At 38.7% G+C, this 19,571-nt stretch overlaps 1 protein-coding gene across 3 annotated transcripts in view; it reads left to right on the top strand.

Annotated features, from left to right (window-relative positions):
- Positions 1-10,939, top strand: part of GRAMD4 (GRAM domain containing 4) — a 75,688-nt gene extending 64,749 nt beyond the window's left edge. The window contains exons 12-21 of one of the 3 annotated variants that reach the window (XM_075024909.1): positions 385-428; positions 528-637; positions 1,919-2,073; positions 4,560-4,595; positions 5,438-5,455; positions 6,006-6,153; positions 6,618-6,711; positions 7,775-7,859; positions 9,614-9,682; positions 10,694-10,939. In XM_075024909.1, coding sequence (XP_074881010.1) covers positions 385-428; positions 528-637; positions 1,919-2,073; positions 4,560-4,595; positions 5,438-5,455; positions 6,006-6,153; positions 6,618-6,711; positions 7,775-7,859; positions 9,614-9,682; positions 10,694-10,795 — 861 coding nt within the window. In that variant the 3' untranslated portion in view covers positions 10,796-10,939. The remainder of the gene's footprint in view (positions 1-384; positions 429-527; positions 638-1,918; positions 2,074-4,559; positions 4,596-5,437; positions 5,456-6,005; positions 6,154-6,617; positions 6,712-7,774; positions 7,860-9,613; positions 9,683-10,693) is intronic. The other 2 variants (XM_075024910.1, XM_075024911.1) reach the window with 2 other exon arrangements.
- The last annotated feature ends 8,632 nt before the right edge of the window (positions 10,940-19,571 follow it).

Here is a 19,571-nt window from a genome sequence, read left to right on the forward strand (position 1 = left end):
CAAAATGCGTGAAGAAACTTCCCATTTTGTTACCTACTGACAGAAGTTCTTAACTCTTAGATTGACACCTTAATTTAAAATATTTGCAGTGATGTAAACACTTTCCAGTTGTGACAGTGGGGTAAGGTAACTTCTTCACTTTTAACAGTCAATCACAAGTTTCAGAACAAGGTGTTAAATGACATGGAAGTCATTGAGTATTGCTATTCTGTTCTGTATTTACTCAATCCTGAAGTACATAAATGGCTAAAAACGAGTTAAAAAAACTCACTTCTGGGAATTGCTTGTTACCAACAGGGTAACATAACTGTTGTTTTCTATTATGTGGAGAAAAAGCTCAAAATAATGCAGGATTTGGTTATAATTCTCTTGCTTCTTATGTAGAACCTTTTTGGCAAGATGGCAGACATACTGGAAAAAATTAAAAAGTAAGTTATCTGACATGAGTCTTTTTTTCCTCTTAAAACAAGACTTGACTAATGTCTGGAATGCTAGTAATAAAATTTTGTTTCTTTTTTTGTTTTCAGCTTGTTCATGTGGGTCCAGCCAGAAATAACACAGAAGCTCTACATTACTCTATGGGCAGCTTTTATTGCATCCTGCTTTTTGCCCTACAGGATTATTGGGCTTGCAATGGGTAAACGTAATAAATAATTGACCTGTTACAGTCTAGACTTAATGTGTTAAAACTCAAAGTGATCTTTAGAGGGAGAATTTTAGAGTTTAAGAAGGAAAACTCTGCATTAATAAGTAATGCAGTGTTTTAAAGTATTTTCATTGTGCTTGACATTGTTGTGTGCATTTTGAAAACCATCTCTGGATACGTAATGTAATAGAAAAAGACTGGATAATGCATTCGCTCCTTGAAGAGGGGAACTTTATGATGAGCTATTAGCAGAGGTCTTCAGACTGTCAGCTACAAGGCTTCCATAAGGTCCTATATTTTGGGGTTTTTTTTTTCACTCATACATCCTTGCAAATTAAATATGTGGGACCACACAGAAGGCACAAAAGTGACAGGGTTGGGAAAAATGAAAGGGTTAATGGGACTACTTGTAAGACTTGGAAGATAGGCTGGACAAAATGAACAGATTACTGTGGGTGAAGTTGCAGATACTTAAACTCTCAACTGAGAATTGGGAAAAGAGGGTTTTTGCTATAGCATGAGACTGTCTTTTTTTCTAAGGTATGAAGCCACATCCTGTGAACCAAGAATTCTCTTTTTTTTTTTTTTTTTTCATTAAAGTAATGATATGATCAAATCAGTATTACTTTTAGTGGCACTGAATGTCAGACTGTGTTAGCTTGAACATAAACATAGGTTTGCTTGATGTGACAATTGACTTAGATGTGTGAGGAATTATTTTTTTACACTGACTCTTAGAAAGAGATCTGAATTGCATTCAGTAAAGTTTTGAGAGAGTATTTCAAGCCTTTATTAATCTGGCAGAATGCAAGGAAATACCTTGTGTAAGATAAGAGGACATACTGACTGGAAGATAGAGTTTAATGTAGTACATGAGAGCCCTCTGTTGCCATTTAAATTCCTGCAGGGAGCTGCAGAGTTGAATGCTCTGGCACATTTTCTGTTTTGGAAGTATATAATGTTTTCAGAATGCTTCTGGCAACAAGGAATATATGTTTGTATTATTTTAATATTCTTCTGCATCATAAGAAGCTTTGTAAGTGGTTTAAAAGAACTGGGGATGGGGAGGAAGGAAATCTGTCCAGCGGAGGAAAAGAAAAATAATTTCTTGCCTCTGGAAGAAGAATCAAAATATTAAAACCAAGAGAATGGTTTAGCACTGTGACTGAAAATATAGAATTTGATTTCATTCATGAACTTGTTAAAACATGATCAAAGCAGTGATGTTCTTAATGCCCTTTAACGCGCCTACTAAAGTGACCTTTTTTTCAGGACTCTATGCTGGAATCAAATTTTTCCTTATTGATTTTATCTTCAAACGATGCCCCAGACTAAGAGCTAAGTATGATACTCCTTATATCATCTGGACAAGTCTCCCGACAGATCCTCAGCTCAAAGAAAGATCTAATGCTACAGTGTCGAGACGGGTAAGGGTAATAAATCTTTTTGTCCCTCCGTTCCCAACATCTGAAAATCGGATCCCTTTCTTCCTCTCCCTTTTCCCCAGTGACTAGAGCACATTAAAAGGAAGGTTAATTAAATCCTACAAGTCAATGTTAGTTCTATTTTTTTTTAATTATTTTCATGATCCACAGAGTTTTTATATGGATTCTGTTTCTTGTAAGAAAGAAATCTATTATCAAAATGTGTATATAAATATACATATACTGGAAGTCGTATGAAGCTAAATGCACAAAAATAACACCATCCATATTCATATAAATTTCTGTAACATACATTCTGTGTGATTTTATTGTCAAAATTTAGTCTTTTTGCATTCCCCTTCTCTGTTCTCAGACATTCTTTTTCAGTGGAAATTCAGCTGCTTGTGTAGATTGAAGAACAGTTAGTTAAAAAATAAATAAACAAAGGCTTGGATGTAGTATGCAGCTTACTAATGGGATAAGCATTAACAGAGGTAATAAAGCAGTTTACAGATTTAGGCATTATGTCTTATGGTTATTTGTATTGGATGACCTTTTAACATAATGGTGATAAATGACTTTTCACCATGTTAGTACTCCAACAGTAAATTTTTCTTTCGTTAAAATCTCATAGTTAAATCTTTAAGTGTTGCGTTTTGTGCATCTTTTGCAAATTGTTTTGGGGTCTGACATGACAACTGAAAAGCAAGTCATGCTTTTCCGTATCCCTGAATTTGTCAATGGTTATTAGTTTAAAAATAAAAATAGTTGTAATAAAACTTCAGTCTAATCCCATTTTAGCATTTGCTTAATGCCTCTTGTTACGGTATCTAATTACGTTCATGGAGTATCTGAGTACCGTCATAAGCTCACTGACTAAAATATGCAGCACTTAGCAATAATTCAGCCTGGGTACACCACTGGAGAGCCAAAGGGTTAAACACATGAACCCTTGGTTGTTAACCTGTGAAGAAGTAGTATGGGGTTCTGGGGGTGATGGAGCAGCTGGTGGTAAAATAACTGCAGCATAGTCTGAGTATTTCAGAAGGAAGTAGAAGAGAAAGACAGTCTCTGACAGAAAGTGAGTCTTTTGCTCCTATTTTCCAAGGGACAAGAGAGGTGAATGAGCGGTTGGATGGAGCTGTCCATAGCTGGTATTTCTCTTGCTTGCAGAAGATGGGCTTAAAGGTTTCTGTGCTTCTCAAGCTTACAGGTTATCATTCACATACTGTGGTGGTGGTGGCGGCAGCTTCTTGCCGGGTGTCTTTAATCTGCCTTGGAAGTGGAAAAGCTATGAATTGCTGAACTTGAATCCATAAACTTAGAGAGTAATTATCCCTTCTGGCTTTTCCTCATGGCTTAAGTTTTGACAAGTAGACCAGAGTTTTAGTACTACTGTGTCTGACTTTATGGGCTTGGCTTGTCTGCCTGGAAAGGATGTGCATTATCTGCTTCTAAATGTCTTTGAAACCATTAACTTGGTCTCAGTAATTTTAGACAAACTTTCTTACCCCTTGAGAGATTTCTGGGAACCTCATAGTATAAAAAACAGGGGGTTTTGTATGAAAAGGTAAAAACCAAATAGGTTTTTCATTTTTTTCATAGAAAAGGCAGAGCCCAAAAACATGTAGTGCCAGCATATGTACATTTGCTTTGGCTTCTTATCATTAAACAGCATACAAGACACTGTAAACCTAGACACAATGCAATATTCATTGCCTGTACCACCACTTTGACCTTGTGTCCTTAGAGAACAATCCTATCAACAGTATCTGATGGGTAAAGGTTGTATGTCAAAAGCTGACAACAGGTCAAGTGAAAAGGAATACCTCCAGATATTCCTGCCTCCAGGTTGCTGGTGATATTTTTAGACAGGACTCCTCCAACATTACAAATCCAATCACTTCCAGTTAGATTTAAGGCTTATCAAAATTGGATGTAATGCTTTTCTTTTGAGTAATTGACCATAGGTTGTCTCAAGCCTGGGTGCTTATGGATAAATTAGCTGATTTTTTTTTTTAAGGGTAGAAGAGGAAACATTTGCCTGTGTTAGGAAGAACTAGAAGTAAGGGCAGAACTTTCTCATATCTTCAGCCACCGGATGGGATGTGGTACTGAAGTTTAAACACCTTTTTTTAATCTCTTTATATAACGGATAGGTAGGAATCAGTGTAGCAGAAAGCAGGAATAATCCTCATGCCAGCACAAAATGCATTAGACCTCTTGCCCTGACTTTTTTATGTTTTGGGGCATGGAGCTTCATGTGGTTACGTGCATATGGAGCCAAATAACTTGTCCAAGAAAGCCTTCCAAAAATTAATCTGATTTTTACTTGCACAGAAATTTTTGGAGAAGCTGTTATTTTTGTTGGTTCCAGGGGCTCGATCATTGCTAAGAGCACCGCAGAAGGGCAGTAACTGAAGCAATAGTACAGTTATCGTTCAACCATTTACTTTCTATGTCAACTTTCTTTATTCTTTTCCCCCAAGGCATCGTTGTATTACAGTTACCCTAAAAGCTGGATGGTAAATACCCTATGCTGTGCCTGTTTTGTCAGTCTGGTTTCTAGTCAGCAATTGCAGTGCGCGTTTTTTCATTTGCTTTGGATTTCTTTTGTAAGTGCTAAATCCTGCGAAGTGTTGAGTGTTGCCAACTTATGTGCAAAAGAAGCCAGCAGAGGCTAGTTGGCCTGCGACAGCATCAGGCCTTTACAGAAGAAGGGCTTAGTCCGGAGCTTGCATGTTGTCAGTTTGCCAGTTGTTTAACTGCACGTGTATGGTAAGGCTAAGAACAGAGCTGTTAATGCTTCGATGACAAAAGCCAGGCTTTGGGATCGTGTGGTGCCCCACCAAGATGAAAAAGCAAACGCAGGCAAGCTTTCCAGAAGAAACTGCTTGCTGTCCTTCCAGAAGCAAGACTTGTTTGCTAGGGCAGTCTCCAGTGGTTCAAGAGCTCTGTTTAAAAGTAGATTTTACTCCAGTGGTTCAAGAGCTCTGTTTAAAAGTAGATTTTACTCAAGTACTTCGGTTTTGAGAACTCCGTGCTGTCTTCCCCCCCGCCGCGTCAAGGATGCTGACAACCATTCCAGTTTTATTTCACATGTCAACACTCAAAATTCAGTGTAACTTCAAAGCAAAGGAAAGATCAATGGCTCTAATGCAACCTGAATAAATTGAACTGGTGTGCTCTAACCACTGATAACTTTTTTTTTTAATTGCATTCATTGTGTGTAGTCTTTTGGTTTGTGAGCAAGATCTTGCAGTGTCACTCAGTTCATGTTTTATTCTATGTATTATACTGTTAAATAGACTTCACTTTTTTCTTTTGTCACTGTCACATTTGTGTTGTTTGTTTCTTTTCCTGCTAGCTGTCAGGGCATGAAAAGGTATGGATCATAGTGTGGAAAACTTCCTTTCAATTTCAGCATTTGTATTCATAATGAGCTTAAGCAGTTTTCTGTGGCTTTTTCTTTGTTTGCTCTTTTTTCTTTCTAAACTTATTTTGTGCAATAATATTTTGTGCTTGGTCTGTCTCTTGAAGACAAGCCAAGTACTGGTAATGTATTAACTGTTCCCAGTCCCACTAGTATAATAATTGGAGCTGTGTGCAGTGACTTAGCTGTATCTAATCAGATATACCCTTTACTGCAGAAAAATGGTATTTTAAGATAGGTGCATTTAGCACTGCAAAGGGTGTCCATCAAAGGGCAGCACTTTGAAAGACTATGTTCAGATAGCACATTAGACTTTTATGCTATAGCAATAGTACAGTGCAATAGTCCCAAGTTAACTTTATTAAGTAGTTAATGAAAATTGTTGTGTTACGGATTTATTTTTATTTTTTTTTATTAGGAAGAGTAGTTAGCCAAGTTATTTTTAAGAGCACACCTTAAATGTTGCTGTTCAAATTTTGGTATCATGTTTATTTTTCTGCAGCTTCAAACAGCAGCATCCAGAAGTTACGTGGGCTCAAGCGCCCCAACTGGAATAAGCAAAGATGAAGACACAAGTCGTTTTCATACCACCAAGAGGGGGAATTTCCATGAAGTTTTTAACCTGTCAGAAAATGAGCGTCCTTTGGCAGGTATTATGCAACAGGGAGGCTACACTAGTATTTTCTAAAAAGCCAAGGATAGGTTAAAGTTGAATTCCCTTTGTGCAATCTACAGGTATAAGCTTTTGATTAAAAAGACTTGCTTTAAAGCAGGATGAATGGGGACGGTCTCTTCCATTCCACATCCTTGCAGTTCTTTGAAAGGATGGACAGCCTGGCATGCCTTTTGTGGTAATGCAAGTAGAATAGGCAAGTTAAAGGGAATAATTGTGTCAGTGGTTTTTGTTTTGTGTTTTTTTAAAAACAGTGTCAAAACAGATGTTGTGGTATCTAAAAACACCTTATTTAGGCTTTTCTTTGTAAACATGTCTAGTTTTAGGTACCTAAAGTTTAATTTTCAGTGTTTTCTGCTGTTTTATAAGGAAACTGTTGGGAATAATGCATGTCTGTCTCTCTTTTTCTTAAAGTAAGATTTCTTGTTATGACTTTTTCAGTGTGTGAAAATGGCTGGCGCTGTTGCTTGATAAACAGAGATAGGAAGATGCCTACAGACTACATCAGGAATGGAGTTCTTTACGTCACAGAAAAGTGAGTCATTGCACTCCACACATTTCTTAAGAGGGAAACTTAACAGGCATTAAAAAATTGAATCTAAAAGTAATCCTTTAACAATGTTTAGAAACAAAAATGCCTTTTCATGGTGGTTTAAAACCTCAAGAAAGCACCATAACAAGGGAGAGCTGAATCTGGGGTGTGGTAAGGCTTAACAAATGTGGTTTTGCCTTGGAAAGGCTTGCATAGGAATGGAGAGTAGCTCTATATAGTTAGCTGTTAGTCGCTGCAGTTCTTGATGTGGATAACATACTACCTATATACAAAAAAGAAACCTAAAAGCTGAGTGTATTTGGGGAGTTGTGATCAATGGTTATTTGGCAAATACTCTTAGTTCCTTTTTTTAAAAGGAAACATTGTATAGCTTCCTTGAAACAGTGTGCAATAAAAAGAACATAGAAATTCAAGCCTTGGTTTCAAAACTAGTACTTGATTTTTTATTTTGTTTTAGTCCTTACTTACCCCCCAGCCTCCCAAAGCTGACTAGCTATCGTCACTACTGTTTGGGTCTCTTGCACTGAAATTCCTTTGGAGTGTAATGAATGGAAGTAAAGCTCATCTGTATGCAATGTCACCTAGTGATGGAGAGTACTCTCCAGCAAATCTGAGCTTTTGTTTGCATCACAATAGCATGAAACTAACACAGTGTTTTCCATTAATCTTCTTTTAGGATGGTAAAAGATTTATAAGCCTTTTGAGACTTGGTATTTCAACTGTTAAAGGATATATATATGTGCTTCCTGTGTCTTTAAAATGCTTGTCAGGTTTAACCATTCAGTGCAGTAATATAAATACAAGATTTTTTGTGTGCGTGTTTGTGTGCATACTGTGTGTTCTGGGCTTTCAGACATGTTAGCCAGTTGCTAGAATTTACAAATGTTTGCTCAAAATTAGAAGCCATAACTGAATTGTGTGCCTCATTCTTTTTTTTGAAGCTGGTTTTAACCTGTGAGATTTCAAACTTCAGAAGTGATAAGATGTTGAGAGCTTTGTTTTAGAATACTGTATCAAAATGAGCATTTTCTTTCCTTGTCTTCAGTTACTTGTGCTTTGAAAGCTCCAAATCTGGCTCATCTAAAAGAAATAAAGTTATAAAGCTAACGGATATAACAGATATTCAGAAGGTATGTCTGATTTGTGTTGCAAATAGGGGCGAAAGCTGGTTTTTTATGTTCAGCTAGTCATGTTTTGCTTTTCTGCTTAAGTTAGTTTGAAAAATCATGCAGTTGATAATTTTTATAAGTAAAATGTAATTCTTTGATCAAGAATATTTCCCAGAACCGCTTGTTTAGCCATTTGGACTCAAACTCACTATGACCATAAAACCAAAGTAGTTTACTAAACCCTTACACTTCTGAATTATTTTAAAATTAAATTTGTGTTGATTCTTAACTCCTGCATTGGCTTTGGCTAGAGCTGTGTAGGCTTTAAGATTTATTGTTAGCAGGAATTGTGTAATACTAACTTCAGTTTGCATGTTGATATCAGTAGATGCACCATCTTAAAAGTAGATGCCTCAGAGGGATTAGGCATTATTGTCAGTGGAGAAAGGTAAATCGTTAGAATTGTTAGACTGGATCAGGCTGGAGTTTCATCTAATTAGGATCCCATCACTAACAGAGGCAAGAAGTGGATGGTTGGAAGCATGGCAAGTACAATGTGATCCTTTCTCTGGTTGAGTTTTATCAGCCTGCAGTCACCAACAGCTTTATTGGCGCTTTGCTTCACTCTATATGGCATTTAATGTCACTTTTCGTTATCCTGTCCAAACTTGTCCTACTCTTAAATGCAGCACCCCTGCTTTCTACTACATCATGTGGCAGTGAGTGCCACAGATTAAATCATGCTGTGCAAAGAAACACCTCAGTCTGGTGTCTACTGCTTAAGTACCTCCAGATTTTCAAATTAGTTCCTTCTATTTATATCACATGTCCATTAAGCATAACTTGAACATTCCTGTTGGAGTTAATAATTCATGTTGATGGATTTTAAACATCATACTTCAAGTGTATGCTGGCTCATTGTTTAGTAGGTCTACTGCCATAAAGGTCCTTTTGTATCTGTGTAGTTTTTTTAATGAAGATGAGACTGGGATCATGCAGACAGGCATAAAAACATACTGTGCCTGGGTTTGTTTAGGGGTGGGGAACACAGGCCAGACTCAGGGTCTCTTCCCCCTTGGGGATATTCTCCAGTTCAGCCAACTGTATTCCTTAGCATTACAGACTTTCTTTAAAAAAAAACACCCCAAAAAACAAAAAAAAAACCCCAAAACACCCCCCCCCCCAACAAACAAACAAAGAAAAACCAAAAAAAAAAAACCAAACCAAAAAACAACCTATACATACCCCGTTTGTCTATTTAATTTTGAAAAAGAAGCTTTTTCTGCTCTCCTTGCTGCTCCTTTAAACAGTGGATGACTGTTACTTCTAGGGAAACCTCTAGGTGATACTCACAAGCACGCTCTCACGTACAGATATACACGTAGGGCCAGGGTGTACTACCTGCCCGCGCTGTCCAGCAGCCAGCGTGATCCCTGGCATCGCGGCTGGGCCAGCTCCCACGTGCCGTAGCGGTACCGGGGTGCTCCGTTTAGGGCCAGGGCCGGTTCTGGCAGGCAGGCTGGGTGCCACCGCAGCGCATGGGAGGAGGAGGAGGAGAGGCAGGTTCTCGCAGGATGGGCAATGCTGTACCCATTGACTCCAGGGTCAAAGAACATCGTCTGGCCTCCTCTTGTTTTTAGTAGAGGTCTGTTAGTTGTGGCTGGGAGGATACACCAGTGACGAGTTGTGTAACCTTCTCAGCACCTTTTGCAATTGTTCGGTATGTAAGATACCTTTGGTCTGTTTTGTTTTGTTTTTTTTTTTTTTCTTTTTAGTATAAAGTGCTCTCTGTTCTCCCGGGATCAGGGATGGGTATTGCTGTATCAACACCATCTACGCAAAAAGTAAGTGGCTGGCTGTATCTGTATTGCTGTGCTTGACTTTGTGCCCTTTTTGTCTTCCTTTGCTGGCTAGCACTAACATAAAGGCTTTTTTTTTTTTTTCCTTATTCCAGTGGTGTGGTTTTTTGTTTGGTTTGTTTTTGTTTTTTTTTAATTCAATTGTCTATTATTCAGTATATTTGGCTTCAGAATTTTAATTTAAACATTTTGCTTATTCTACTGCATCTGGGCTATTTTACTGTAACACTTCAGAAAGACTTGCTTCATTATTTCACTACCTCCATTGACCATTCCCCAGCATCCTTCATCAGGAGCATGGGGGCTGCTCTGCTGTGCAGTCTGGAACAAAAAGCTGATGGCTTGAGAGTATCTGTGGGTGAGGCAGCTTTGGAGTGGAAAGGCCTGACCCTCAGATGTGGTTTTCCTGTTTCAGTCTTATGTTGCTGAAGATTTAAGCTTCTCTAAGCCTCAAATACCCTCTGGGAGACTGTAGCTTTTCATAACATATGACTGAACCTTATTTTAAACTAATCACCTATAAACTTTTCTCCAAGTCACATGACCATTGTACCAGGCTTCCTATTTGCCATTTGGTATTGAGAAGTACTTCTTAATTACGAGGTTGAAAATATTCATCTACCTAAATAAATATTCTATGAGCCAAAACAAAGAGGCACTGATAAAGATTTCTGAAAATCTTTAATGGAGGCAGAGGTCAATCAGGAAAACATCATGCACTGAGCGGATGGAGAGGAAAGAGAGGTGAAGTGTTCTCCATTGCTAATACTCTGTGCAGTTGCATTTTATGCCATGGTTGTTTTAAGAAGAGAAGTGAAAAAATCTTAGAAATTCTGCCATATATCCAAGGATTTAGTAGAGAAAAAGATTATTATGTCTTTATTAATGCACTTTAAGTAGAGTTCATCTCCTGTTCCTATTGATTTGGCCAAAACTATACCTAGGGGAAGATTTTTCATTTCCAGACTGACATGATCTTTTTTTTCTGTCATTTAGCCTTTGGTGTTTGGTGCCATGGTACACAGAGATGAAGCTTTTGAGACAATTTTCAACCAATATGTGAAGATAACCTCTGCATCATCAAGCAGTGAGAGCTAGTATCTTATCTTAGAAGATCTAAAGGAAACTTTCTTATTTTACAACTTGGTAGTGAAAAAAAATGAACATCCTCATCTATTTTGCAATAATTTTTCTTGTCTGGTGGTTTATATTCTATCTGTTACATAAATCAAGTGTATTTTATATATGCCTTCATGTTTGTTTTTAAGGTTTTTGTAAAAAAAAAACAAAACAAAAACAAAATGAAACAACAGTGAAAGTGCTATCATCACTATTAGCCTTGCACATTAAGCACTTTTAATGTTTATTTACTGACATTAAAAGCTGGGAAGATACTTGGAGAACTGACTAAATAACAAAGTGAAACAGATTGATCCCTTTAACTCCACTGATACCACTAGGGATACATTTGTCCCTTTATCTTAGTTGTTTTTCCCCAATATGTGAGAATGATGACTGCAGCAGCCTGAAGTCTCTTTCTTCAGCTCAGAGTTTTTAATTGAGTTCTTTATTAAAACTGATAGCAACACCAGGGAAGTGTTATCATCTTAATATGTCCATATTTAAAACTGCACTTAAAATAACTTCTCCCTGCTAATTATTGCATTGCAGAAGGATGTTTTACTGGTTTGGTTAGGTTCCTGCATAGACATTTAAATTGCTTGTACAGTGAAATGGAGGAGAAAGTTTGTAACTATATCTTCCTTTCCTAATTAACCAAAGTAAGAGGAGGGAAGGCAGGCAGATACTTTTTATAAAAGAGGGCACCAAAATGTTGTTCCTAAAATGTTAGGCATCGTATATTTGTATTTCTGTAGATACTTGTCATAGAAGGGCTCAACTATTGTACATGTTTTATGTACAAGGTGTTTGTATGTTAATGCATTGAAGACTTGCAGGCTTTCTGTGTTGGGGGAGGTGGGAATAATTAAATTAAACTGAGGTATGACTTTTTTTTTTTTTATTTGGCTTTTCTCTTGAGTTACTGTGTAATAAAATAACACTACAATATAGCAGCTGAAAGCACTAGTTCTTTTTCAAAGCGTAGTTTGAGGGGTATTGTTATGTTGCTGTCTTTCCCCTTGCAAAATTAAATTTTAGTAACAATTAAACCCAACTGCCAGGTAAAACAGGAAGGCTGTGCTCCTTCTCTAAACTCTCTCAGGCCTTTCTAGCAGCAAAGCACATATTGACCTTTGTCTTTAATATTAGAAAGCTTTTATACTCTATATAATAGCACCCATCTGAGAGGTTTAGAATTCTCATGAAAGCACAGTAGGAGTTATGCCAAGCCTTCCAGTATGTCTATTCCTTTGCTATGTCTTTTGAGTTGAGTAGTATGGGTGTCTCCAGACATTATATGAATGCCCCTCCCAAAAAGCAATGGAGATGCAAATTCTTATGTAAAAATGGGACTTAATTTCATGGCTTTTTCTTCTCTTTTTTTAAACAGGAATTTTCTTTCTTTATAGGGAAAGGGGAAATTGAGGGGAGACAAACACCAAAGGGTGTTTAACTCTTAGCACAGTTTTTGATTAAAGTCTCTCAACAAACGCAGCAGTTAGGAAAAAGGTGGCAGTCAAACTGTACAAACCTTATTTCAGTCTGGCCATGAAGAGGCATGATATGAAGAACTTCATATGAACTTGATATGAAGAAATACTGTTGAATACTGTGATTTGGTTGGGTGGTGTAAAGTGAAACACTGACAGGGTAAAACTCTGTGGCCTGGGTGGAAATGTGAACGAGAGTGGGGGACAATCCACCATAATGGCTAAAATGCTATTTTTGATTTCTCCCTTTAGAGTAGCACTTGAACGTGTCTTTATGTGACCTGAAAAAGGGGTGCATTTCTAAGATCTCCTTACGTATGGTGTAACTCAGGGCCTGAAAACTTAAAATACAAGTGAAGCTGGTGGGAAATCCATTTTGCCACCATCTAATATGGATGTAGCTTGACAGTTTATGGTTTCTTCACTTTACACATGCAGGTTTTATGTTTAAGTAAAAATCCTTGATCTTAAATTTTTCTCATCAAACCTACTTTAAAACCAATTAATCTCTTTTTGTAATTGCTGTGTATTACCATTTGGCTTTCCTTTCTAGAAGCTTCCTTGAATAGTAAGTGTGACTAACAAATAGGCATTAAAATCGCTTAATGTTATATAAATCTTAATCAGATTCACTCATTTTGTCTTAAGAAGAAAAATTCCTTGGGTGTGTTTAAGGTTATCCTTTTTTTTTGAAGAAACAGAAAACTATATTTTTTACAGAGAGCATGCTCTTTTTCTTATTTTTGTATCATTTTTCAAATGTAATTTATACCTTCACTCTGATCATAACAGCAGTTTCAGTAGGAAATCAGTTGACTTGCACTTATTACCTCCTCCCCCTCCCACCCTTCACTGGTTGACCCTCGTATACAGGGTTGTCCTAGATGCTGGTTCCTGGAGGAGCTATAGGTCTGATGTTGATGGTGCCAGGACAATTAACCATACCTAGGCTTCGGAGAGGGAGAAAAGAAGTCATTATCTTTTTCCCAGACTGAAATGCCTCATATGTACAATATGCTCTTAAAATTTTTTTTCTGGACAAAGAAATTAGAAACTTCTTATAAAATCTAACGTGTTGATGTTTGAAATGAATCCGCACTTTAACAGTGTGAACTTAAAAGTTAGTGATTCTTAAAGCAGTAAACCTAGTGCAAATTGCAATGCAACATTGTTTCACTCTAATATATAGAAAACAGACTGGATTTTTTTTAGAAAATAGAGTTGTAATATAACTGACAAACATCTATGTACATATTTTGCAAAGTTCACTTTACGTTGGGTTGTCCAAGTTCCTGCTACATTAACTGCTCCTGTAGTGTATGTGACTTCAGAGACACTAGAAGGTAACCTTGGTGTGTTTACTCATGCTTTTCCTCCTGCTACGCTCTCCCAGGTTTGGAGGGCAGAAGGGGATGGACAGTGAGTAAATATAAACTTGACTTGTATAATTACACTGAAGCTCTAACCTTAAATTCCAATCTTCCTACATAGTCTTGCAGTATAGCCTGCTGTACTTCAATAACAGGATGGGTCGTACCACTTAATGTAAAGTGCTACTTTCTAATAGCAGAAAGTGATGTTCTTGTCATTCTGTCTGTCTGCTGTTTATATTTGCAATTCTGTTGATGTCTGTGGTTCATTGCTGGATCATTCACGTGTAATTGGATTTAACTTCTTTAGAAGTGCATTGGTTAGTTTGAGTCCCTTTTAAAGAGGGAAAAAAAAAAGGGAGATGAAAACTGACTGCTTTAATTCTTCATTGGTGACCATTTAAATTCAAAAGGCAAAAAAAGACGAAATATGAAATCATGCCTTTCTGTGCACTGTAGCTTTTGTGAGGCAAGATTGAATGAAACGAGCTATTTATTAGCAGCAACATCACACAGGACGCCAGCAGCATTGTTCCTGCAGACAAAGAGAAAAGAGATTTTATCCAATCGTGAAGAGATGAAAGGATGTACTTTTTTTTGGCTACTTAAACTTGTATTGAAAACACTGGTAGTTTTTATTGAATTCTGTACATTTTGGCAGATGTTTAATTTCTACTAATCATTGAAATATAATGGATGTTAAAATTTTTATGTCTGAAGTTTGAGTCTATATTTTGAAGTTGTAAATAATTCATTATCAGTGTAACTTTTGTTTGACAAAAGACTTATACTGTATGAAGAATTGAAATAATGAAATGATTTGCTCTGTACATTTTTTAAGAAAATCTTGTTTGTTTAAAAAGTCTTGTATAAATTATAATTTTTATTTAAATAAACCTAAAAATGCTTTGTGCTAACACTTCTTACAAACTTTAATAACTTATCTATCAAAACTATGCCTGATTTCTTGGAACGAGGCGAGTTAGTGCTTTTGGGCAGATTCATAGCCACCTCAAGTCTGTCACTGGGGGGAAGGAGAGTGTATTTTGTTTCTCACTGCTTTTGAAGCCCAAGGAACATGGTTTTGTTTTAAATAATCCTGTTAATGTATTGGAGACTGGATGTACATTTTTGGTTAGATCTTTGTCTATAAGTACATCTGTCACTTTGTAATCACACAGTTAATTTAAGGGATGAAAAAGCAAGGAGTGATTTCTAAGATGCTGCCACTGCAGGAGGGCATGGATAGCACAAGACTGTTTGTAGGAGTACTAACTCATACCTGCCGGAGTTCATCCACGAAAAAAATAGCTGCAGACTGCGCTACAGGTGGGCACTGGAGGTGAGGATAAGCCTTTTTCCACCCCTGAGGTGTGCAGGAGGTGTGCTCAGCAGAAGCGTTTCACATCCAGATGTGGCGGCTGTTCTGCAGCATCTGTGGTCGCATCAGCTCATCGGTTGCACCGACACGTGCCTAATTGCTGAGCCTTTGGCTGTGCTTCTGTGTAACCTGTAACGCAACTGGGGATAAATATAAGGCAGGGCTTCTTTATCCGTGGTGTGTGCCAGGGAGGCTCGCTGCACAGCACTGGCTTTCACTGGGTACACAGGCCTTTGTCTGCAGTTAGGAACGTAATACCAGGAGTGAGCTGCCTGGTCATCTAATCCAGACCTATTTGTTTGCCTCTACAATACTCCTTTCTGTGTTTTGCTCAGCTGAAATAGATCAGTCTGGGACAGATCTTCAGTCATGAATGCGTGCTGCTCTATTTATTTCAATGTTTAGTTTTTTCATGATGGCAGGGATGCATCTGGCAATGCAGTGGTGCTTTTAAGCTGGTACTTTATGTGTTCTGACAATACTTAACTTCAGACTTGTACTACTTTAATGCATTTTTCATAAAATATTTGTACAAGATGAGTTACATCTGCAGCAGCGCTCACAGAGATTGGATTCAACCCTCCCTGCTTGAAGCCTGGTGGAAGGAGGGTGTAGAGCCTGGAATTCTCATTTCAGCCGTAGACTGCATGGCACTTGGGAGGAGGGGATGGTCGTTCATGCCATTCATGAAAATGCCACTTGCTTTCTCAAACTCTCTTTAGCAGCCCATGAAGATAACAGAATTGAATTGAATGAGCCATTTACCTGCTCTCTGTGTGACTCTAACGCCTGTGCAAGGAAAGGAGGCATGCTGGTGGTGGTCTGCAGAGTGTCGCCAGCACATGCTGGGTTAATGCAGATAAGCAGATAAAAGCATGTCTTGTGCAGTACCTGGATTAACAGTAAAGGACAGTGGCAGTGTTCAGCTTGCAGAAGCAGAGGGGGTTCTTTGCTGTCACTTTTAAGTAATTTTTAAGTCTCAGTTCCTCTACTGAATCCCTGGATTCACTAAATTCCTCTGTTTAGACAGTTTCAGGATAAGCTAAATGTTTTACCTGTGAATTATTATCTCATCTCAGACCGTCAAGTATTTTTCCTACATCATGAGTAGAAAGTACTAAAGATGTGAGGCATTCCTTTTCTGTGTTGAAGAAGTCAGAGCGTTGCAAAGGGAGCAGGCCCTTGCAGCAACAGTGTCCTCACTGGGCTGCGGATGCTCTAAAAGTTAAGTTGGCTTAATGCAGTGCCTCAGGAAGGTAGTTGTGAACATGTGTTTGATATATTTAGCCTGAACTGATGCTGTATTTGGCCAGGTTGGATTTGGTTGGGAGACAGGGAAGAAAAGGGGAAAACAAACACCTGTTTCTGTGTTTAGATAGCTGGCTCTTCTGTACCTTGTGAGCTTTGCAGCCAATTTGAGGTGTGAATTAGGCAAAATCTCTGCTTTTGCATCCTCTACTGAAGCACCATCTTTGCCCATTTCATGGAAAATAGTTGTATGTGGAGGATGATTTCCTTCAGTCTTCCTTTTTCACTGTGCTTTTCTATTAAATACCAACTTTGTTTATTCTATAGCTTCTGCCTTATGCTTCACCCTCCCCTAATTCTCTATATTTGTTTTCCTTCATGTTTTTTTCTTGCTTTTCCTCATGCGCATACACAAGCCTTCCTCCAAAACCACTTGGCCCATTTGGCCTACTGCATCCCTTATCCTCTGCTCTTTATTTCATCTCTGGATGATCTCATGTGAATGGATAAAATCCTACTAGCATGTGCGTGCCTAGACAGAAATTTCTCTTCATTCTCACTTCATTTAGTAATTTGTGGCTGGCTTTTACCTTACAGTCTAGCTGAAAGTTCAAGCTGAATTATGTCCGAAGAGAAGTTGCTCTTTTTTCATTCCTAAATGGCCCAAATTTCTGGTTTGCTGTCTCTGTGACTACTCAAGTTTCGAAGTGAGAGCTTTCTTCTCTTTCCTCTCAACTGGATTTTTCTGCTTCAGTGTTGTTCCAGTTTTCTTCCTCTGACAAAAATACCCTCATACTTTCAGTCCTGATTACTTTGAAATACTGACTGACCGTTCCCTGATGAACATGTCACAAGTTCACTAAAGCTGCCTCGCACCTGTTACATTTTCCATTTTGTGCAAATTGGAGCTAAAGTACTCTCTCTGCTGCTTTGGATTACTCAGTGGCTTCCATTTTCTCACGCTGATGTGTCATGTCTTTGTTCCTTGATGACCTGCACAACTGAAGGGAGAGGATGCCTCTTGAAATCGTTGAGTGAGCTCTTCAAAGCGGACAAAATCTCTTCTTGACAAAGCCAGTTTTCTCACTGGTGCAAGCCTATGTCAAACAAAACTTGTTTGGAGAGGAATAAATGTAGAAATAGCTGCCTGCTGCCAAATGGAATTTGGGAAGGACTGAACCTAAGCCAATATTTGCTCAGGCATCTCCATGCTATTCTTGAGCACAGGGGTGAGGTTTTAACCTCTCACAGCTAAGTCAGCAAGAACTTTTGAAAATCCTCTCCCTAGTTTTTTAGGTAAGTATTTGGGGAGGAGTGCTCCTAGTGTACAGTCTGTAAATCAAACAACTATATAGTGTTATTTTTTGCTTTTTGAAAAATCATCTCCTCTGACCAGAAATGTCATTAGCCACTGACAAATGTTAACCAGCCACACAGCAGGAATAAGGAATAAGACTCACATGAGCTGTTTCTGAACCAAATAATCCCTAAAAATATCATGCAGGTCTACAAATTTTCAGAGATGCTGTCTGAGAAACATTTGGGAACAAAAGAAGCTCTTTGCAAAAAAGGGTGGGGTGGAAATGATCTAATGGGCATTTCTTTGTGGAGTATATATGTAACGGTAGCAGTTACCTTTTTTTACTCTCGGGGTAGGGTTTAGTATATTACTTCAGGGCTTTCCTGTATTCAGATGGGTTTTTCTTGCAATACCCTGTGTTTTGGATGCCTGCAGGAAGCATGTGGATGGTGTTGCTTAGTAGACATGCTCTGGGAAAGTTTCCAAAGCTGCACAGGGCATCATCACTGCTCACAGTGGTCACCTGGCAGGGGAGAGACCTCAGAAAGCCATCTTCCTGCTCATAGACGGAGCTTCACATGGTTTCTCATGGTGCGTTGACCCCTACGATTTCCCAAAATAAGCAACCCCGACTGCATAGCTCATGGAGTTGCGGTGGCTGTGTCAAATCCTTCTGCAAGATGAGTGGCTCTGGGCACTATCCAAGGAAAGCAAAGCACAGCAGAAGGGAGTTAAGCCCTGGACTTGGTCTGGGTGATGCAGGACTGAAATGGTGTCTGCTGGAAGGGAGGACAGATGGGATGTGAGGAACAGGCAGCTTTGAGTCCAAAACTGGACGTGGGATGATTGTGGGTGGTCCCCCCACCATCTGTGGCTGAGCAGAGTTCAGAAAGGCTTTCAGAAAAGAAGGGGAGATGCTGTCTTCAAAGACGTGTAAATATGTTGAGACTCTGCTTTTAAATATACCAAAAAGTGTATACAGAATGTTCATGTGAAGAATTTATTGTATTACCCTAACAGCCATTTTCACATATGACCACCATGGTCTTCGCGCAAGGTCACTGTGTGGCAAATACCAGTTGCATTTGGTGACTTTTGCGGAAAATAAATACACACAAATCATACATGGCCTCAGCAAACAACCTGGACTTACTGCTCTGCTAATGCATGCTAAAAATTTATTCCTATTTGAGTAGGTTTATTGTTTTATATTCCTGATGAGCTGGACAGCTTAGTGAAGACTTACTGTGCACTATGCAGCCTTCTCCGTACTTGTAGATGACAGGAGCCCTTTCACGCCTACTTCTACAGGTGTGCCAGGTCCAACTGGGTAAACACCTTCTTGAAAAGCCCAAACTCTGGCTTCTGCTCAAGCAAACATTTTAAGCTGACAATGGTTTCATGCCAAACTGAGAGCTCCCTGCCACCTACCTTGTACTGGCGCTAGGGCTCACCAAACCGTCCTAAAATTGTCAGGAGCCCAGGAGAGGACCTGAGCACAATGGGAGAAGGAGTGTACATCTCCCTTTCCAGCACAGTAAATTGTTACAGGCTGGCTGAGCTACCCTTGGATCTGCAGCTGCAGGTAGGTTTTTGGTGTCTAGTGGAGCTGATACAGACAGTTGCCTCTATGTTCCCCTTCCCAGTTTTGCAATATCCATCAGATTTCGGAGGTAACTTTTGAATATAAATTGGATAAACATTAAAGGCTGGTCCTGAGTTTGTAATATTAAAGAATAATGGAAAGCAACTGAGCTAAAAATGTCTGTGTGCAAGCTAACTCTGCACAAAACCCAATTGTGCAAATATTTAGAGTCGGTATGCTGTTGTTAGAGCTCCATTTAATCCACTAAATCTGATTCCTTCAAGCACTGACTTTTCCCCTGCTCCTTCTCTCAGGACGTCAACCAGAGCTGACAGAAAGAAGGTGAGGAGGGGGTGGTAGTTGCTCATCTCGTTTTTT

The sequence above is a fragment of the Buteo buteo genome, chromosome 4 (assembly GCF_964188355.1).
Source record: "Buteo buteo chromosome 4, bButBut1.hap1.1, whole genome shotgun sequence".
In the NCBI taxonomy this organism is placed as follows: Eukaryota; Metazoa; Chordata; class Aves; order Accipitriformes; family Accipitridae; genus Buteo; species Buteo buteo.